A 22,933-nucleotide genomic window follows, 5' to 3' on the forward strand; every position below is an offset into this window, starting at 1 on the left:
AGCAATGGTTGGGGTCCACTACAGGGCCCAGGAGGATGGCAAGCAGGACCTCATCTGTTTCTACAGGATGCCCCTTTCCAGGAAATGGGAGGCAGGGCGGTGGGCCCAGTGAGGCTGCAGGGCAGGGCCAGGGGTAGTGACATTTGTGTCAGAAGGTGAGAACCCAAGCTGAGTCCTCCTGGGCAGCCCTGGCTTGTGCTGGGCTGTAAATAGAGTGTGGGGTGGAGGGCTAGGGAGGGGCTGTGAGCGGCTGTCATGTGCCCTGGATGCAGAAGGGGTGGGTCAGGGTCCTGCTCTGGAGATTCCTGGCTGTGTGGCCTCGGGCAAGTCACTCAGCCTCTCTGAACCTCAGTAAAATGATAGGAGTAAAATGATAACACTCCTTGCCTTACAGGCCAGGGCAGTGCGGGGAAGGATAGCAAACAGCCAGTGGCCCCTCAGGGTGAGGAGGCAGCGGTCCAGGAGCCTCCCTAGATGGTGGTCTGGGCTTGAGGGATGGAGAGGGGCCAGACCCCGCCCCTGCCTTCCACCAGGGTCCAGCTTGCTGTGTGGGGAGGAGGAGGGGAAAGCATAGATCTGACCATGTCACTCAATGCCTGAAAGCTCATCAAAGGCTCTCATTACTCTCAGGCAAAGCCCACCCTTCTTAGAATAGCTCTGAGGCTCTTCATCCTCCGTCCGTTCATTCATTCATTCATTCATTCATCCATCCATCCATCATCCATCCACTCATGCAACACTGCTTCTGCCCCAGGCAGCCTTCCACAGTGGCTATGTGAATGAAACTCCAGCCCAGTGGCTCTTATGGTCCTGGGGCCCAGCCTCCCTCCCTCCTGAGTCCACACTCCTGGCCCCGCCTCTGGTATGTTCCAGATAGGCAAAGCAAGCTGCACATCCCAGTGGCTTCTGGTCTCCCTGCCCCTTCTCTCTGCTTTGATGCCCTCCCTGCTTTAAGGGGATGATGCCTTTTTGTTCTGTTTTCTGCTCACGCCTCTCTTCCCCTGTGAAGCCTGCCTCAGTCTCCCCAAGCACAATGTACGTGTTCTCCTGGGGGGGCTCCCATTGTCACCCTGAGTGTCTCATTTATGCCACCATGATGTGACTTCCTGTCACCTGTCATTCCTCTCACCTTCCTGGGGGCTCCTTAAAGGCAGAGGCTGCATCTCATTCGCCTCATTCATTCCATTCTGTCCCTGGTACCCAGGACAGCAACTGGCAGATGGGGCTCAGGATACTACGGTGAAGAAAGGGTCAGTACAAAGTGATTGCTGGGAAAGTGATGGGTTTTATGAGGACTAAAACTTACGATTTCAGAGATGATCTGTATGAAACTCACATGGTAGCTGGTAGCAATGATAAATACTAGCCCTTGTCCTCCTCTTAATTATTATGATCATCAACCCCATCATCCTTACTACCACCATCGTCACTACCATTACCATCATCACCATCATCACTACCATCACCATCGTCATCATCACCATCATTACCATTAACATCAATGCACCACCCACTGAGCGCGATGCAACGCAGCTATCATCCGATCACTACCTAATTCACCATCAAATCACCATCATCACTACCCATCCACGCATCCGTCATCATCAGCCCATCATCATTACCATGCGCATCACCATCATCATCATTACATCATCATCAACCACTAACCATCACCACTCATCAATCATGCCACTCACCATTACCGATCATCCACTACCATGCACCATAGTCATCATCAGCCATCATCATTACATCCCCATCCCACCATCATCACCACGCATTAACATCATAATCACCACTACCATCACCACATGCCATCATGCACTAACCATTACCATCATCAGCCATCATCAGCTAACCATCACCATCCCGTGCATCAAACCATCCGCCATCACCAATGCCCACCGGAGCCGAGTAACATCATCACGAGCGGAGCGCGATGCGAGCCACTATGCATGTCAGTGCACGGAGCGGATTACCATCATGCAACCATCATCACTACCATGGCACCAGGTAGTCATCACACCATCCATCATTACCATCGAGCCATCACCATCATCACCCCATTAATATCATCATCCGAGCGCGGACCTACCATGCCCGACTGAGCGAGGGGCATCACTAACCCGATTGACCATGCATCACCGGATCATCACTACCAATGCACCATAGTCATCATCGCCATCCATCATTACCATCGGCCATCACCAATGCGAGCGATACACTAACACATCAATCACCCACTGAGCCGGATCGACCACGTACATGCAGGTCACTACCATTACCATCATCATCACCACCATCATGACTATTATTACCATCAACATCATCACCCTCATTACCATTATAACCATCACCAGTATAACCATAATCATCCTCATCATAATCATCATCACCACCACCCCCACCTTTATCACCATGATCCCAATGGAGGAACACTCTTTTCTACCGATATTTAAGAAACCAAGAAAACTCTGACAAACATTAGGACAGAGGGAACCACTTCAAGACTGGCTCAGGAATTAGGCCAGCTTAACATTCTTCCTATAAGGTGAATAGTTACATTTAAGAACATCCTAAAATGCCCACAGTGCCTGGTGCAGTGAGCCCTATTTGGCAGGTCTGAGAGCAGGCAGGGAGGACCCGTTTGCGGGACTATGTGATCATGCACTTTGCAGTCCTGCTGGCCTGGGTTAGAGCTTCTTTTTGGTCCTAGGTGCATAGGACCAGACATAGGTGGTTTGGGGGAGAGTCATGGAGTCTGTGTCCAGTCCAAGGACATGCTATTGTAGGAGAAGTTGTGGGTGCCCACCTGTGTCTGCCTGTTATCATTTTAGGGCACATTCACCAACTTCCAAGCAGCACCTGTGACTCTTTGCCAGGGGCCTTTCTTTTCCTGCTGAGCCACCTTTGCTGCCCACTTGACAGGCTGAAAATGCTGAGGAATTAATGTCCTTGGGAGCAGCCTCCAACCAAGGACCAAAGGACTTGGTGTATGAGCACCCCAGGCCCTCAACACAATGGTGGAAGCAGGGGAACGATGGGTTCCCAGGGCTGGCTTAGTGGGATGTCCAGTCGCCCCGAGGTGGGTGTCTTGATAACACATCACTTACTGGCCTGCTTCCCCTTCATTGGTTCACTTCCTTGCCCCGCCCTGTGTCTCCTCTACCTCTCAAAGAAGTACTCACATCAGAGTGCTCCTGGGGCCCAGGCTTAGACACCCCCTGAGCTGCCAGGGTGAGAGGTATTCACTTATTTCAGGCTCATTCTTTTTTTTTTTTTTTTGTTTTTTTGAGATGGAGTCTCACTCTGTCGCGGGTTCAAGCAATTCTCTGCCTCAGCCTCCTGAGTAGCTGGGATTACAGGTGCCCGCCACCACGCCCAGCTAAGTTTTGTATTTTTAGTAGAGACAGGGTTTCACCATCTTCGCCAGGCTGGTCTTGAACTCCTGACCTCGTGATCCACCTGCCTCAGCCTCCCAAAGTATTGGGATTACAGGCGTGAGCCACTGCGCCTGGCTTCAGGCTCATATCTTGCTGGGAGCCTGAGAATGAGTGTCCAGGGATCACCCTGACCTCTGGGCCCAATTTATGGGTCCCCGAGCAATGTTTCTCAATGTCTCTTATTATCCTCCAAGCCCTCAGAGCCTTTAAAAAATTTTTGTTTCCCAGTTGCCTCTTCCAGTCATGAAATCTGTTTATGTGCCTTTGGAGGGCCACCATCTGTTATGATATCTAAGTTGGTTTTTTTGTCGCCAAGAACTGTTTGCTCCCCTGGGGGGTGACATTGCTCCCATTAAGACTGCATCGTCTGGGCCAGGCACAGTGGCTCACGCCTGTAATCCCAGCACTTTGGGAGGCCGAGGTGGCCAGATCACTTGAGGCCAGGAGTTCAAGACCAGCCTGGCCAATGTGGTGATATCCCGTCTCCACTAAAAAATATAAAAAATTAGTTGGGTGTAGTGGCGGGCGCCTGTAATCCCAGTTACTCTGGAGGCTGAGGCAGGAGAATCACTGGAACCCAGGAGGCAGAGGTTGCAGTGAGTCAAGACTGCACTACTGCACTCCAGCCTGGGCAACAGAGTGAAACTCTGTCTCAAAAACAAAAACAAAAGCAAAAAGAACCCCGTAGGCCAGGCACGGTGGCTCATGCCTGTAATCCCAGCACTTTGTGAGGCCAAGGCGGGCAGATCACGAGGTCAGGAGTTCAAGACCAGCCTGACCAATATGGTGAAACCCCATCTCTACTAAAAATACAAAAATTAACTGGGCGTGGTGACGCATGCCTGTAGTTCCAGCTACTCGGGAGGCTGAGGTAGGAGAATCACTTGAACCTGGGTGGCGGAGGTTGCAGTGAGCCGAGATCGTGCCATTGCACTCCAGCCTGGGCGACAGAGTGAGACTCCATAAAAAAAAAAAAAAAAAAAAAATACACACACACACACATGCACACACACACACACACAGAGCATCATCTAAAGATATTCTGATTTTATTTTGATTTACATTTTTTTGGGTGGACTAAGTGACAATAGAATAAAGATCGTGGGCAAGGTGTCAATGGCCTTATTTGATTTCCTGGTTTCCTGCAGCACCCTGGAGAGCTGAATGCAGAGTCTGGGAATCAGCCCAGTGCACCCAGCAGCTGCATGTCGGCAGAGGCCCTTGGGCTGGGGCAGGAAGCCTCTTTAGTAACAAGAGGTGAGGAGGGAGCGGGAAGAGACAGATGTGCAGGAGGGGGGACCGATGTGCATGGCATCCCCATGGCACCCCACACATGGGCACCTCCTGAGCAATGGGGATGCCACGTGCTGTCACCTCAACATCAGGGTGGGCTGAAAATCCAGAAGCCAGGCTCAGTGGCTCCCTTTCCTCCACCTGCCTCTCCCTAAGTCCTCTGGGTCCTTCCCTGCAGGCCATCTGGGCTCCCCGCTTTCCCCTCCTTACCTCCATGCCTCTACTATCCTAGCCCAGGCCCCCACATCTCTCCTCAGGGCAACTCTCCTCCCTGGGGCTCTGGGGCAGCTCTCGCCTTAACCTTCCAGCCCCATCAGGCAGCCAAAGGCATCCAGGGGATGATAGATGGACAATCAAATGGCTCCTTGCAAGCTTCTTCCCGCATTGGAGCTACACCCAACCTCCTACGGGCTGGAGGCCCTGGGACCTGATCCTGCCCTCCCCCAGGCCCCTCCCTCCCTTTCCCTCACTCATATTCTCACAGTACAGACCTTTACGTTCCTTGGGTGTGCCCCGCTCATTCCTACCCCAGGGCCTTTGCACTTGTGGGTCTCTGCCTGACCTGTGCACAGCCAGCTCCTTGCCATGCAGGCCCAGTTCAGCAGCTGGCTCCTTGGAGAGGCCTGGGCTGGCAGGTCCCATCTACAGCCTTGCTCCCCATCCCAGCCTGCCCCTCACTGCCCATCCCGTCCCTGTGCTCCACTCTCCCTGTGGTTCCTTCTGTGCTCTAACAGTTTCTTCTCTTCTCATCTGTTCTCGCCTTTACCGCCTGTCTCCACCAGCAATGTGTAGTGCTTCAGGACAGGAACCGTAACTGAGTGGCCCACTGTGGACCTCAACACCGGCCACAGAGCTGATTGCAATACACATCTCATCCATGACCAGGTGAATTACTGTTTTCATCTGGCCTAAGATGGACTTTCCTAGCAAAACCTAACATTTCCCCTAAGGAGAAATCTGAGTGAACGCACTTCTTTCTCTAAGTCCACATTTTTGTTGCTGATGATTTAGGAAAACAATTAAGAAGACTGCTCTGGTCCTAAAATCTTCCTCAGCGCTAGGCTTCAGCATCAAGTCAGAAAGTTTGTGTAGTGTTCATAGGTAAGTCAAATGGGATGGCTTTTCCCCAAACCCCTGGAAGAATTTTCCACCACTGTCAAAAACTGATTACCTTTACCCTCGACAGGGAGTTTTCAAATGTTGAAATAGTTTTAAGGACAGCAACTCATGAGGCAATCTTTTTGCCTGTTCGGTTTTTCGTTTACTTGAAAGGCCTGAAGCGTTTTGAAACAGTAGCTGGAGGTGGGTGCTGTGGTTATGCCAGAGTTCTGGCTTTGGGGCCTGCTGATGTCAGGAACAATGAGAGAGTCTGAGGGTGAGAGTGCTGAGGATGGATGGGTGGATGGATGAATGGATGGATGGAAAGATGAATGAATGGGTGGAGAAATGAATGGATGGATGGTAGGTGTGTGGATGGATGGAAATATGGATGGATGAATGGATAGAGAGATGAATGGATGAATGGAGAAATGAATGGGTGGATGGTGGGATAGATGAATGAATGGATAGAGAGATAAACGGATGGTGGGTAGGTGGATGGATTAACAGATAGATAGAAAGATAAATGGATGGATGGATAAATGGATGGACGGTGGATGGGTGGATGGATGGGTGGATGGATGGGTGGATGGATGAATGGATGAATGAAGAGATGAATGGATGGGTAGAGATGAATGGATGGGTGGAGAGATGAATGGATGGGTGGAGAGATGAATGGATGGATGGAGAGACAAATGAATGGACGGAGAGATGAATGGATGAATGGATAGATAGTGGGTGGATGGATGTCTGGATGAATGAATGAATGATAGAGAGATGAATGGATGAATGGAGAAATGAATGGATGCATGGTAGGTGGGTGGATGGATGGACGGATGAATGGATGATGGATGGCTAGATGGGTGCATGTGTGGATGGGTGGACAGAGGATGGATGGATGAATGGATGGGCAGGTGGCAGTGTGGATAGATGGATGAACAGATGGATGGGTGTATGGATGGAAGGGTGGATGGACACTAATCTAATATAATAGATTGTGGATATACTGTTCACCCCCTGTCATCCTATATTGACCACTTTCAGACTGAACACAATAAATGTGTCAACCCTGCCCAAATCTACACCTTGAATTTGCAACACAGATTAGCTTCAGATTCCATTATTTTTCATAGAAAACTTAAATCTTCACCTGGCTACTTATTTATAGAGACAAAAGTCTTCAGGCCTGGGCTGTCCCAAATTGATGGCACAGGACAGCCATACCTCCTGTCCCTTCTCCACCACTTCTACCTCCCAGAGGCAATGGCGAGTGGGAAACACTGCTTACAGCCCCTGCCTGACTCTGGGCAGGGTTTGCTGGGCTGAGGCACTGGTGTGCCCCGGGCAAGGCAGGCTCGTGCACGCAGCAACATGGGGAACAATTTTCTGCTGAAAACATGGAGCACTTCAACAATTTTCTCTCCTCTCTGATGTGCTTTATGTGTGTAGAAAATTCCTGAAACCACTAGGTCAGATAAGATCCACTGGTTTTGTCCTCCAGGGAGAGGCTGCTTCAAGCAGGCAGGGTGTGGCTGCTGGCCCCTCCTATCCCGGGGGCGCCAGCCCAGGCTCCCCCCCGCCCCTTTTCTGACATGAACCTTAGCTGAATGCTTAACTTTGCTTTTAAGAAGCAGACACCAAGGCTGCACGGCTTTTCTTGTTTTAATCAGCCTACATTTTGGGAAAATGAAATCAGCTTCTCAACTTCAATAAGCATTACAACTCATGAAGCCCCAAAGCCCAAATCAAACGTAACTCCATCGAAAATCACTCTGACAGGGCCCCACACAGCACAGGTGCAGATGCATCTGTAGGCCGTCTCGGGCCTCTACGGAGTAAGCCAGTGCCATCAAGAGAGCTTTGAGGCCTTTCCCCCAGGATGGTACCAGGGAGGTCCCCGAGCCCTGGTGCCTGACCAACCCACACCTGTGTCAGACGAGACTTTCTGCCTGAGCAAAACAAAGCCCCACACAACTCAGGCCAGCTTGCTCTTTCTGGGGCATGATTTTAAAGAGTCACTTTGAAGACAGAAGCCTGACTTTCAGCACCACTAGGGAAGCGGAAACAAGCAGCATCTTCTGCTGTCTTCTATAGCTAAGGGACAGTATGATTTCCAAGATGCAATTCCCCTCCCACGCATCTACTTCTCATTGATTTTGCTTTTGGGCCTTGTCTCCCATGCCCTTGTTTCTCTGAGCTGAAGTCAGGTCTTTGAGCAGAGAGCTTTGGGGAGATGGCTTTTCCTCCTTGGGTGTCTAATATTCTGAGAAAGGAGTCTTCAGAATATTAGAAACGTCTGCTGTTAGAAATTAACAGGAAACATCAAGTATCGGAAACATGGTCAGGCCTCCTGCAGGACTGCTGCCAGCAGGAAAACACTGCCGGGCTGGGAGCCCAGGAGGGTTGACGGCACATGGGCTGTCTCCTCTGTCAGCTCCAGGGAACACCTGCTGTCAGCACCTGGGGGCCTCCTGACCCCACCTCTGGGTGCCGGAAGGGAGCTGGGAGCCAGGATCCTGGGAGATGAGTTTCCATCTCCTCAGGGCTCCTCTGCCGTCACTTCCCTTCCAAGCCAGGAGAAATCCTTTAACCAGAACTTGCGCTATGCCTTATCCCCACACCATCTGCACCCCCAGCCCTCCCCCAGCCTCCCAGGGCCGTTTCTTTTTCTGGCTGCCACACTCTAGCTCCTCACATGCACATATAAAGTGAAACAGAAGCTCCGCAACCCCATGGTCACGAGTGGATTCAAAGGAAGCCTCTCATTCCTCAAGGGTCACAGACATCTAGTCTGTGATAAGATTGGGGTTTCCAGCTGTTTTATTGGGCAGGACATTAAAACAACACCCCTGGCCTCCTCATAGCTCAGTGGGAGGGTTGCGAAGCCACCTCCTGCAACTGCCTTTGCTCCTGCTCTGCCGGGTTCCTTATGGCAGTCAGAGGGGTCTTGTTAAATCAATTTATGCCGCACCACAACACCCTTTGGGTTTCAGAGTAAACCACCAAGTCCCTCCCATGGCCGTATGCTCCTGAGTGACCTGGCCCTGACATTCTCTCAGTTCATTACTCTCACCCTCTCCCTGGCCATTTCTATTCAGCCACTCTGACCTCCTGGCTCTTCCTCCAAGACTCTGAGCATTTGCACTTACTGTTCCCTCTGCCTGGAGCACTCACCCCTTTGATATCCCCATGATTCTCTCTGCCACTGCATTCAGTTCTCTCAGAAGTGACTTTCTTGTCCACCTTATCTGAAATCAAACTTCAATGGCACCCCACATTCTCTGGTTCCCAGATTGTAACTAATGGTTACTTACCCCTGTCTTTGAACATAAACTCCATGAGAGCTGGACTATTCCATCTGTTCCCTGTTGTAGCCTCTGTACCCAGAACAGCACACCAGGGGGTTGATATGGTTTGGCTGTGGCCCCACCCAAATATCATCTTGAATTGTAGTTCCCATAATCCCCGTGTGTTGTGGGAGGAACCTGGTGGTGGCTGTTACCTCCACGCTGTTCTCGTGATAGGGAATTCTCATGAGATCTGATGGTTTTATAAGGGGCTTTCCCCTGCTTTGACTTGCACTTCTCCTTCCTGCCATCATGTGAAGGGCATGTTTGCTTCCCCTTCCACCATGATTGTAAGTTTCCTGAGGCCTCCCCAGCCATGGTGAACTGTGAGTCAATTAAACCTCTTTCCTTTATAAATTACCCAGTCTCAGGTATGTCTTTATTATCAGCATAAGGACAGACAAACACAGGGGTGCTTGACATGGAAATGCTTAGTGAATGCATGAATGGATGGATGGAGGGATAGATGGATGGATGGACGGACGGACGGACGGACGGATGGATGGATGGATGGATGGCTAGATGGATGGTGGATGGATAACTGCCACCACAGCCTGCTGTCATCCTCATTTCATGCACAGACAGTTTCACCTTCTCAAGTATGAAGGCCACAACTGAAGAATGAAGGACATCTCTTTCCAAGCAAGGGCTGTTGCCAGCTTGCCCCAACATACACACTCTCCTTCATCCTTAAACTTGTCCTCAGAACAGCTGCACCCTACAGTGGCCCTGGGAGCACGCTCATTAGCACCTAGACAATGTCTGGTCAGCAGTCCTGGAGCCAGCCCAGCAGACACAAGGCTCCCTGGCCATTGCCAAACTCTAAGAGTCCATTTGTGGAAGGTGCCTGAGCTCTTATCCTAAACACCCGTCCACACAGGGTGCTCCAGCAATTCAATGACGAAATGAAATCCCTGAATATTCAATTAATGATGGAAATCTAAAATATTAATATATTCTAATTGAATATTCTCCACTAAATTATCTGAGCATTTGCAGCAATTTGATTTTACTTTCATTTCTTAAGGAACTTTCAGCTGCATAAATATAGCCATTAAAGCAATTCAAGAAAGGGAACATTTTCTGCTTGGATGAGGGGGCGGTAAACACAAAGGGCCTGCCCGTTCCTTTCACACGAGCAATTAAACCACACAACCCAGGGCAGTTGAGTCCAAAATGATTGCTTTCTTCACATCCCTCTGGCTTCAGCAGGGACAATGTGAATTCCCGTGGGTCTCAGCGCGGTGTCTGGCTGCCAGGCGACTCACAGGCTGCAGCAGGGCGATCGCATTCGTCTTGGGGTTGCGTCTTCAGAACCACGCTCAGGACAGTCATGGGGGTGGTGCACACGTGTAGCTGCCCCTCCCTACCTGGGGCCAGGAAGGAGGTGGGCCCTGAAGTGTAGGTGATGGACAAATTGAAGTGCCATGCTGTCTTGCTGTGGAAGGAGACGCTGTTTGAACGAGAGGTCGAACTTTCTCAAGGGTCCTTGTTTCCTCTGAGGGCTGAGCCCCAGACCCGAAAGCCTCTCATTCACGTGTTCTTAGAGCAGTTCTTCCCATCCTGGAGGATTCTGTGTCTGTCTGGTGAACCAGGGAGCGTATTTCCACAGTCCACTTATGGGGGAGAAAACCCAGACTCAAGCTGGCTCCTGGGATAACTCCTGCCCCTGGTTGCTTCCCAGAGACTCAGTCTGAAGGTTCCTTTAGGGGAAAGAAACCTGCCTCATTTTCCACTCACTCACAAGCTTCCTGGCTCTGACGCCTTAAAAATTCACTAGCACAGGTAGAGCTGGAGCATCAGGGGCCTCTGCCCTCCAAGAAAGTGGCTAAGCTGGCCTCAAATCTCTCTTCAGATGGCTCCTGGAAAGGGAGGTGTCCTGAACTTTAGAGGGCCCTGCCCACCCAGGCAAGGTCTCTGCACACCTGGGTGAGGGTTCTGCACACCCGTCCACCTGGGTGAGAGCCCTGCACACCTGAGTGGGTGCCCTGTCCACCTGGGTGGGGGCTCTGCACACCTGGGTGGGGACCCTGTCCACCTGGGTGAGAGCCCTGCACACCTGGGTGGGGGCCCTGTCCATCTGGGTTAGGGCTGTGCACACCTGGGTGGGAACCCCTGGTTCCGCTGGGTGAAAAAAGCCTGGGCACCACTTGGTTAGGCCCCCTAATTTCCACCTGGGTGAGCTTCTGTTGCACCTGGGTGGGGGTGTTTGCAGTTCAGACGATCCCACCTGAGAGGCAGTGCTTAGTCCAGGGGTCACAAACCACAGCCCACACGCCAAATCCAGCTCCTGCCTCTAGCAGGGATTCACTGGAGGATTCTCTGGGCCAGGCTGCATTCTTGGTGGCTGGGACACAGACAGGGGCAAGATCAGAGCTACCCCACAGGGAGCCCACAGTGCAGCAGGAGGAAGCCGATGACAGGCGAAGCTGAGCTGCCGCAGGTGTGACCCTCCCCATGAGGAAGTGCCACGTGGTATGAGGAGATGGTGAGCATGGCTAGAGAATAGGCCAGGGCTGCGTGTGAGTAGGGTGGGGGTCCTATCATGGCAGAGAAGTCATCGGAGGAGAGACCTGATGAATGGAGGTGGTGAGCCTTAGAGTCACGTGATGGGCACAGAGCCAGGGAGAAGTTTCCTGACCCCGTCTTTGGGGAGCAGAAGCAAGCCCCCAGTGCCTAAGCCTCGGCCATAGCTTCGACCTCGAGTGAGCTTGGGGAATGACCAGTGTGGCTCAGGTTTAGATGGCCCCTCTGCTCCAGGGTTAGGAGGGCAGTGAGCTGGAGGCTAGGAAGGAGGAGGCCAGGGTCCAGCCTGCACTCGTCCATAGCCAGGAAGGGGATGGGATGTGGGAAATTTGCACCACCCAGAGTTGCAAGGCCTCTGCACACTAGTGTCCGATGGGACCCGGGGCACAGGACATCTGAGGACCTGGAGAACTGTCCCAAGGAACTGGGCTTACATTTCTCTCGGGGGCACAGGACATCTGAGGGCCTGGAGAACTGTCCTGAGGAACTGGGCTTACATTTCTCTCATGTATCAGAGGAAATGAAGGGAGGGAGACCTTGATGTCACTTTAGCTCTATTTAATGTTTTTGTCTAGAAAACATGTGCATATTAAGGAAAGGTTGTGGGCAAATATCATATAGAATGTGCCTTTGGAGTATTTAGAGTTTAAACTATTGACCCTAGAAATGTACATTAGTGTGTTCAGATAGAATGTTGGGTAATGAATTTGGAAGAAGCCTTCAGAATCATTGATGCCTTGCATTTGTTTTCATAGATGGGCACATCCAAAACTCACTTATTTGTGCTAATAAACTGGACAATCTGGTGACTGTTTTAATTTATGTATACATAAAGAAATTCTTTTTTTTTGAAACAGTCTCACTCTGTTACCCAGACTGGAGTATAGCAGCGTGATCTCGGCTCACTGCAACCTCTACCTCCAGGGTTCAAGTGATTCTCCTGCCTCAGCCTCCTGAGTAGCTGGGATTATAGGCATGTGCCACCACGCCCAGCTAATTTTTTGTATTTTTAGTAGAGATGGGGTTTCACCATGTTGGTGAGGCTGGTCTTGAACTCCTGGCCTCAAGTGATATGGCCACCTTGGCCTCCCAAAGTGCTGGGATTACAGGTGTGAGCCACTGCACCTGGCTTTAAAGAAATTCATTTTTGGCCGGGCGTGGTGGCTCAAAGCCTGTAATCCCGGCATTGGGAGGCCCAGAGGGCGGGATCACGAGGTCAGGAGATCGAGACCATCCCTGGCTAACACCTGGTGACTGTCTCCTACTAAAAAAAAATACAAACCTTAGCCGGGAGTCTGGGCGGCCTTTTTGTCCAGCTACATCGGTCGAGGCTGAGGGCAGGCGAATGTGTACCGCAGAGGCAGAGCTTGCAGTGAGCTGAGATCCGGGCCACTGTCTCCGCCTGGGTTGGACAGAGAAGGACCTCCATCTCAAAAAAAAAAAAAAAAAAAAAAAAAAGAATTCATTTATTAACTTTACTAATGACAATACTCATCTCAACTTCATAAGCATCACAGTTTACCTAGAGTTAATATTGGGCCACTTAACCAGCAACGTCAGAACCTCAAAGCAGCCTTGCTCCATTTACCCCATCTGTCCTTTGTCCAACTGTTGTCTTATTTAGTTTTTCTCCTACTGTTGTCATATTTATTACATCAACATACATTATAAACTCCCTAATACAATGCTGTCCTTTTGCTTTAAATAGTCAGCTTTTTAAAAGAAATTAAAAGAAAAATGATAATCTTTTATATTAGTCCATAAATTTATCTCTTCCTGAGCTCTCCATCCCTTCTTGGAGGTGTGGATTTCCAACTGGTGTCATTTGTTTCTGGCCTAAGGAACATCATCCTTTATCACTCCTGCTGGGTCTGCTGGTGATGAATTCCCTCAGTTTGTTTGTCAGGAATGTCTTTATTTCACCTTCATTTTTATTTTTATTTTTTGAGGCAGAGTCCCACTCTGTCGCGCAGGCTGCAGTGCAGTGGTGTGATCTCGGCTCACTGCAACCTCCGTCTCCCAGATTCAAGCGATTGTCCTGCCTCAGCCTCTTGAGTAGCTGGGATTACAGGCACTTACCACCATGCCTGGCTAATTTTTGTATTTTTAGTAGAATTTCACCATGTTGGGCAGGCTGGTCTTGAACTCTGACCTCAGGTGATCTGCCTGCCTTGGCCTCCCAAAGTGCTGGGATTACAGGTGTGAGCCACCGTGCCCAGGCTCACCTTCATTTTTGAAGGATATTTTTTCTGGATATAGAACTCTTGGTTGATAGCTTCTTTTCAGTAATTTAAAGATGTTCTGTTGGTGTGTGACTGCAGGGATTCTGAGGAGAAGCCCCCATTCTGACTGCTGCCCCGGGTATATTGCATCTTTTCTCTACTTTAGAGGCTTTTTCTTTATTTTTGCATTTCAGCAGTTTGACTATGGTCAAGGAATGGCATTCTTTGTATTTCTCCTACCTAGGGTTCACTGGGTTTCTTGAATCTGTAAGTTTGTTTCACTACTACATGTGGGAAAGTCTCAATCATTATTTCTTCGAGGATTTTTTTCTGATCCTCTCTCTTCTCCTTCTGTTATTGCCATCACACAGATGTTAGGCCACTGGCCACCACCCCACTGAAGCTCTGTGTGCCTCACTTCTCCTCCTTCTTCAGGCTGGATAATTGTATTGATCCATCTTCAAATGTGCCAACCCTTTCTTCTGCCTCAGCAATTCACGTGTGAACCCATCCAGTGAGTTTTCCGTTAGAGACACTGTACTTTTCAGTTTTATCATTTCCATTTGGTTATATTTTTAGAGTACCATTTTTTTTTCTGCTGTGATTCCCCATCTATTCATCCACTCATCTATTCCGACCCTTGAAGATATTATAAAGCAATATGTTAAAGGCCTTGCTGCTAGTTCCAATGTCTGGGTTATCTCAGGGTTCCTGGGTTCCTTTCTCTGGGCAGTTTTTTTCTTGACTGTGGATCACATTTTCTCTCTCTCTTTTTGACGTGTCTAATAAGTTTTGTGTGTATACTGATCACTGTGAATGCAACCTTGTAGAGACCCTGGTTCTGTTATCTTTCTCTGAGGGTGTTTACTTTTTGTTACAGCAGGGAGTTCACTTGGCTGGACGCAAATCTCAGTGTGTTTCCCTTGGAATCTCTGCTTAGTTCTCTCAGTCTGCTGAGTGTTGCTTTCACTGGGTCCTTCGGTGCCTCTCTGTGCATGCACAGTTCCGGGGCAGCCAAGGATCTGGGCAGAGCTTACGTGTGTATTTGGGAGTCCCTATCTATGGCTATGTATTTTCTAGAATGTATCCCCTCACATTCCAGCTGCTTTGTCAACTCTAAACTCCATTGTACAACTCCTGTGACCAGCACGCCTGTGGCTTCCTGCATGAGACCCACTCACCCTTTGATGCAAGGACTGGGATGGTGCCCTCGGAGGAAAGCCACCTGCACACACATCTCACCCAGTGCTGTTTTCTCCTTTCGAGGGTGGAGGCCCCAACAGATTCTGCCTACTGTCCATCTCTCCCAAGTAACTTCAAAGAGCTTAAACATTTTCCCCTAGAATTTATAGTTACTATTGATAGGAGTGTTAGAATGAAATAAACCACACCATCATTACTAAAAGACCGTCCAATTTATTATTGCCAGGTACTGTATCCCTAACATAACAATCTTCCTAATTACCATGAAGGGCTGACTAGCAGAGATGGGCACGAGGGCTGCGTCTGTCATTCTCACTTAATGAGTGTTTAATGACATCTGCGCTCCTCAAGGAGCTTTAGGTTTAGTGGGGGATGCAGACAATAATTACTGACAAAACAGTGTCAAAAACTCTGCCACAGCAGCAGGCAAAGCGGGTGCCCTGGCCCCATGGGAAGGCCTCTGATGGGTCCTGAAAAGTGGGGAGTTCTCAGGGCAGGTAGGAAGTAGCCGGGTTGAGGGGACTGTTGGGTGCACCGGGCAAACCCTCCAGGCTGAGGGGAGAGCTTGTGCACAGGACTGCAGGTGACCAAGGCGACGAGCCAATCTGGAAGCAACGAGCCACCAGCACAGCTGGAGCTTGCCGTGCCAAGGGGCGGTGTGAGCTCATGAAACCTGCCGGGCAAGGTGATTCAGGCCATCTCCCAAGGACAGTGGGAACCACACAGCCACATCTGTGCTTTGGAAAGGTCACCCTGCTTCCATGAGACAATGAATGACTACCACGTGAGTCATTCGTACACGCCTGGATGTTGTAGAGTATCAGAAATGTGTTCTTAGGTGGACTCCGTGCTAATTATACTGCCAAGTTACCCAGCAAACATTCTGTGAAGATAACGTGGGGCTAAAATTCAGCTGGCTCCACCACACGTGCTCACACCTCCAATCAACTTTTATGGGCCCTGCCACAGACCAGAGAGGCATCTCTGCTGCCCTGGCTGTGCATTTCGGGATGCGGACCCAGCTCGGGGCATCACTCATTTGCTCAAGCAGTCCAGAGCCTGTGCAGGGCAGGTAGGCGCCCTTTCACCTCCACGCCCCCAAAGACCCAGCCCATCTCTGTTCACATAGAATGGCATAAGTATTTGTGGTTGGATGTGAAGCAATGGGGTGTATGTGCACAAATGGGAACCACATTTATCCAGAAGACAGGAAGGAAATGTTGCACTTCAATCTGCTTAAGCTCATTTGAGTTGTTCAGTGTCGGGGGCTGACTTGAGCAATCCTTTGTGAGCCACCCGTGGCTGCGCACCTGTGATCGTGCTTCTCTGGAAACGGGCTCCTGCGTGTTTCCTCCAAGGGGCGTAAGCACCTCGTAGGCCCCACGACTGTGGAGCGACCTCCCTCCAGAGCCTTGTCTTCAGAGCTCTTTTCCCGACTTGCTCTCTGGCAGGGGGCCCCAAAGACTGGTTTGCGTGACTTCTTGTCTTCTAAAATATCGACTGCCAAAATGAAAGGATTCACACCCAAGAGCTTTACGTTCCTCCCCATCGCCTTGAGCTGATTCGCTGATTCCTACCGTTGCCCTGGACAGCCTCTCAAGGTAACACAGTGTGAACTGGTATCAGACTCAGCCAAGCAATAGATCCTCTTCTTAAAAGTTTCATTTTATCCTCACTCTGAATCTCACCAGGAGTCAAGCTTAAGGTGTACGCTAGCCAAGCAAGCGGTGTTTTAAAACCTTTCACGAACGTGCCTGTGTAGGTGCCGGCCCTACAAGGGCCATGGGACCAGGTGTGAACTTCACACAGAATGTGGATTGCTTGGTGGTTCCTGAAGGCCACAGAACTCTATACCCTCTTTCCCCTGAATCCCCAGTGCCTGCACAGTGCTTGGCACCGTAGCCACTGACCAAACTGTCTAGTCCAGAGCCAGAATTCTGGACCAGGGAGGGTGACCTGCTAACCTTTTAAATGGTGCTCCTTCTTGCCATTTTCCCAGTTCACCTGGGGACATAAAGAAAAGTCCCTATCCAAGTTTCTGGAAAATCAGTTCGGTGACTGTGAGCGGCTTCCTCCCTCTTCTGCCTGGGGTTTCCAGTGTTCCCTCCGCTGTGTGGCTGCAGCTCCTCACTCACCACTTACTCTAGACTGCGGTCTGATTCCAGTGGCAGAATCACCAGGCGTGGCTCCCTGCTTTGCCACGGATACCCCTGGCTCCACAGCCCCACCGATTAGAGCCACCACTTTGCTTTTCAGGGTTTTCCTCTCTACAAGTAGGTTACCTATTTCTCCCTGCGTGGCACCGCTAGTGCTTAGGAAGAGATGTGATATTCCTTCCAAGGAAAAAGCCTGTAATTAACAGACTTTTTTGGGGAAGAGTATTCTGCCTCCTCCTCTCCTGCTCGTTTTTTCATTTAACATATTTTATCAGAATGAAATGCCTTAATGAGCGCAGAATTGCAGCTGATCCCAGCTGAACCTCAAGTGCTCTGTGCTCAGCTTGCCGCTCCCCTTCAGGCTGTATTCACCACTGTCTCTGCGACTGGGGCTTCTTCCAGGAGCTGCCTCCCCTCCAACACTGCCAGGAAGCTCATCAGCTTCCTATAGATGGAAACGGGGACAGGAAAGCACCCCCCAAACCACTGCCTGTGCTAGATAAGAATTTAATGGAAGATAGAGGGGAGGGTTGAGGGAGCGGTTGGCAAACAAGAACATGAACGTGTAGGAATGTATATGTGTGTGAAGCAGGGTGGTGTGTGCATGTGTGTATAGTATGCACGTGTGTGTGCATGTGGAGGTGTGTGTATAGTATGCACGTGTGTGCAACATGTGGATGTGTGTGTATAGCATGCATGTGTGTGCATATGTATATAGTATGCATGCGTGTGCACATGTGGATGTGTATGTATAGTCTGCACATGTGGATGTGTGTGTATAGTATGCACGTGTGTGCGTATGTGAATGTGTGTGTGGATGCACTGAGTTCTTACGTAATGACCTGGAGTCCATTTGGAAAAGACAAATCTACAGAAGCCACAATGGAAATTCCATTTTCCATTCACTAAAAGTCTATCTTCCCTAGGCATCAAGCTCAGTTTGGATGCCACCCCCCACCTTCCTTCAGATGGAAGCTGAAGGGGATGCCCCTGTGTAAGCCACATCGATACTTGGAGGGACTCTGAAAGCCAGGACAGGCAGTGCTAACGTTTCTGCCAAATTCCAGCTGCTGGGCCACTTCGCAGGGTGAGCTGATGGGCGCCCAGCACAACAGTCAACACTGAGATCACGTCTATCACTCACTCACTCACTCACTCACTCACTCATTCCCTCCACATATATAGTGCCCACTGCGTGCCAAGGGCTGTTTACAATGCTTAGGGATATGGCCAAGATCCTTGCCTTTAGGAAGCCTCCTCTTAGAGAAGAAGTAAGTAGGTGAATAAATAATGAAAATACAGCCAGATCACACCAGGCACTATGGCGAACTGAAGCAGGGCAGAGGGTAAAGAATGACCTGGTTGGCGAATTACATCTGAACTGCTCGCCCAGGGCTCCAGTGGCCGGGGGCTCCTTGGGATCAGGGAGGAAAGGACGCAGGCTGATCTCATCTTTAGAAACCTCCTTTGGCAGAGACCAGCCACTCACCAGCCATATTTCCCTCTCCTTCAGGACATGGAGTTGGACTTGTTCCCCATGTCCCTTGCAATTAGACATGGCCATGTGACTGGGCTTTGTCCAGCGGCATGTAGGCACAATTGACGTATGCCACTTGTAAGCCTCGCCAGTCCTGAGACGCTCACCCCGGGTGGCTGAATGGCTGCAGCACGGGCCACCCTGGCCCTGCCCACCAGCCTTCACAGTGAGCAAGATATCGACTTCGGTTGGATTCAGTTTCTGAAATGCCGCAGTGCAGGTAGTCAGCCCTAACACGCACCCACCTCACTGCCTCCTTCCGCTCACTGCCTGTTCTGCAGTGACGCTCTGGGCATGGAGGTGACCTTGCCTGCAGGGGCTGCTGGACGAGTCAGGGGGTGTGAGGAGCAGATGGCAAAGTGGTTTCACACCACAGCAATGCCACAGACCCTAGAACAAGAGAAGCCGCCACTTCCTGAGTCAGAGATGCTGGGGGCGGTTTCCTGGAAGCACGGAATTTGCAACTTTTCTCATTCTGACACCCAAAGCCAACTTCACAATTCTTCCCTGCACATTTCTAGTTTAGGAAGCTCAGCGACAGAGAGTCCTCAGGAGGCTGCACCTGCACGGCCCGCAGAGCTCCTGGTGCCGGCTGCTCGCTCGGCTACATTTTCCAAGTTCGTGTTAATCAGGAGGGGCAGATTTCCCTCCTGCAAACTGGAAAACCACATTCCCCATCAGCGCATTCAGATGTGGAGTAAGCTGGGCTCTCATGGTGATGTCTTCAGGAGAAACATCCTCATCAACAGGACAACTGGGTGCATCCTCACCTGAGCCCTCTGCTGGTCTGGGAGGATTCGGTCCTTTCATGGACGCTGTCCCAGCCCAGACTTCCTCAGCCACTGATGCTGCGGGAGGTCAGCCAGGCAGGAAGTGTAGGGGGTCCTTCTCTCCACTGTCCACCAGGAGACGGCGCACGGGGCCACACGCAGCTTGGGGACCCTCCTGGGACAGGGGCTGTGCCTACGTGGCCTCGCTCTTTTGTGTTCCCTTTTACAAGCCTGTCTGCGGAGCAGAGCTGAGGAAGAAAGTCCCGCCTTTCAGTCCTAGATCATCAGGCTGAGAAACTCCAAGAGCCAGGGCAGCAGAATATTCCAGCTGTGCTAAGATAACAGAGAGAACAGCCAGACGCTGCGGGTACCGCCTCCGTGGGTGTAAGCAGATGAGGGCCCTCAAATTCACTGCTCGCTCACTCCACAAATCATGTGCCTACCCCGTGCCGGTGAGGGTGGCTGGGGCAGCCCTTCCTGGAGTTTGGGAAAAGTGATTGGCAGTTGTCAAATCATGGTCCATGGGCCAACCCAGCCCACTCCCCGTTTTTGTAAATAAAGTTTTATTGGAACACGGCCAACCTGTTAGTTGACACATGGCCTGAGGCTGATTTCACACCACAGCGACAGAGGCTGTACGGCCACAACGCCTTTACCACCTGGCCCTTCGCAGAAAAGGTTTGCTGACCCCAGAGTAAGATCGACGACTGTCTACAAGGGGCAGTGTGGGGGCGGCAGAAGCACAAGGCGTTACATAAGCCTGCAGAGCACAGTAGAAACCCACTCCCTCTCTCGGGGGCCTTCCATCCTGACGACCTTCAAAGAGGAATCTCTGGTTGGTCGTCGCGCCTCCAGCACACCCCGAAGCCCCTGCCCCACTGGCCTGGGAAACACATCAAGGGCAGCCTCTGTTCCCTCGCCTTACGCTTTTCTCTACAGTCAGCTTCTAGCCTGACAGACAATCCCAGTGATCAAACTGTGGTTTGGTCTACAGTCTCCTTTGGGGACGAACAGTGTGGCGATTCCTCAAAGGCCTAGAGGCAGAACTCCCATTGGACCCATAACCCCATTGCTGAGTATACACCCAAAGGAACAGAAGTCATTCTCTTACAAAGACACATGCATGTGTATGTTCACTGCAGCACCATTCACAACAGCAAAGACATGGACTCAGCCCAAATGCCCATCAATGGTAGACTGGATAAAGCAAACGTGGCACATACACACCATGGAATGCTATATGCGCCATAGAAAGGAACGAGATCATGTCCTTTGCAGGGACACGGATGGAGTTGGAAGCCATCATCCTCAGCAAACTAAAGTGGGAACAGAAAACCAAACAACACGTGTTCTCACGTCTAAGTGGGAGCTGAATGATGTGAACACATGGACACAGGGAGGGGAGCAACCCACACTGGGGCCTGTGGGAGGGGAGGGGCAGAAGGAGAATATCAGGAAGAACAGCTAAAGCATGCTGGGCTTAATACCTAGGTGATGGGTTGACAGGGGCAGCAAACCACCATGGCACACGTTTACCTAGGTAACCAACCTGCATATCCTATACATGTGCCCCTAAACTTAAAATAAAAGTTGAAAAAAAATTGAATCACTTTGAGAAGAATTTTAAGTCAATGACAACACAAGCAATGGCCGGAGGCAGCAAATCCCGGCCCTGAGGATGGCAAGGTGGGTGCAGCATGGGGGCCACCGCACTGCCATCGGCATCGTCTCTGGCGTCCGTGGTGGGCGGGAGGTTGCCCAGTGGGCCCAGGAAATGTGGGCCTGGGAAGCCCCCCCAGGGTGGGGTTCCAACCCCCGGCGGCTTCCTTCAAGCCCTGAACTGCATTTCACAGGAAAATCTCCAGCCCAGCCTGGCCCTCAAGGGGTATGGGTGGCCAAGGAAAGTTGAGCCCTGAAAGGGGAGGATGCAGCAGAGGCTGGGTGCTGAGGTGGGAGGGCCAGCTCTGTGCACAGAAGGCAGGTGATATGTTTGCAACCAAGTCACCTTGGCTGGGGTGTGGAGGCACACTGCATTCACTCACACCAGAGTTTCTGCTATAAATAACCGGTCATTTTGACTGCTCCCTGGCGGGGTCCCCTGGTGGCCAAGGTTAGGGATACAAAGAATTGGGGGGAACCATGCCTGGTGGCTGCTTTCTTCCTCCCATCTCTGCATTCCAAACGCACAGCCCAGCCTTCTGCACTGAAAGGAACGAGAAAACACTAAACAGCACGAAGACTGAGAATGGCCCCTTAAGCACACTCTGGGGACCCTCATTTCCAAAGGGTGGGGTGAGGCTTTTCCACAACGGTTGGGAATTATTTAATGGAATTCTTGCCATCCTTTTATCAAATTATTGCTCAGATTGGGCTGCAATTTTCTTCAAAGGGAAGCAAAAATTGCTCGTTGATGGCCTTGATTATAGAGACACAAATTTGTAAAATAAATTCTTTCTGCGGTAAAAGCAAATCTCGGGTGGCCTTGGGAACTCGGGGACCAAGACCTTGCAGACGGCCCATGACACGGCCCATGCTGGCCTCGGTGCAATGATCGTCATGGCAGACACGCCACCATCCCATCATCCGGGATCTTAGTCATCCATGGAAACAAATGTGATCAGACCAAAGAAAAGGGTCAGAGGTCAAAGGCCACAACCCACACCCTGCCCACTGCTTCCACACACATAGCAGTCATTTGAAAGTAACCAAGAGAGAAATCACCCCTGACTCACAAAGGCCCATCCACCTAGAACGCAGCTTCCCCGTCTAAATTTTTCATTGCCCGGTGTAAGGCTTATCTCATTACAGAAAGGGTGAAATCGCGACCTTCTTAGACACCAAATGCAGAACCGCCCCTGGCTTTGGGATGCTGGGAGAAGAGCCTCACGCTAACACCGAGACCCCCGTGCCAACGGGAGGGGTCTGCACTCACCCTCACGAGCTGCTGCGGGAAGGGCCCACGCGAGTTCTCGGGCACGTTGATGGGCGGGATGACCCAGTCCCGTTTGCGCCGCCTCAGCCCATCAGCGTTCGGGTGCCGAGGCCACGGCAGCAGGGTGTCCTTCGGAGGCGGAGAGGGGTCCAGAGCCACGATCTTCTTTCCTTTCTGTGGCTTTATTTGGAAAGGGGAGAGAAGAGGCGAAGAAGTCCAGTTAGGTTTTGCACAGAGGAAAAAGGCGTCTGCTAAGATGATCTGTAGTGCCCGAGACTGAGAGGGAAGGCGGGTAACGCTGGGACAAGGAGCTAAGTGGGAAAAGGAGTTAAGCGGGAAGCCGGGTAACGCTGGGACAAGGAGCTAAGTGGGAAGAGCAGGATAACACTGGAAAAGGAACTAAGTG

The 22,933-nt window shown here is 50.9% G+C and overlaps 1 protein-coding gene across 1 annotated transcript in view; it reads right to left on the minus strand.

Moving 5' to 3' along the window:
* LOC108541616 (cadherin-4) overlaps positions 1 to 22,933 on the minus strand; it is a gene marked incomplete at its 3' end in the record, with an annotated part of 687,309 nt that overhangs the window by 134,885 nt on the left and 529,491 nt on the right. The window contains exon 4 of the mRNA XM_017891180.1: positions 22,528 to 22,707. Within this exon, the coding sequence (XP_017746669.1) occupies positions 22,528 to 22,707 (180 nt within the window). The remainder of the gene's footprint in view (positions 1 to 22,527; positions 22,708 to 22,933) is intronic.

Source organism: Rhinopithecus bieti, unplaced genomic scaffold, assembly GCF_001698545.2.
Source record: "Rhinopithecus bieti isolate Rb0 unplaced genomic scaffold, ASM169854v2 scaffold_20477, whole genome shotgun sequence".
Taxonomy (NCBI): Eukaryota; Metazoa; Chordata; class Mammalia; order Primates; family Cercopithecidae; genus Rhinopithecus; species Rhinopithecus bieti.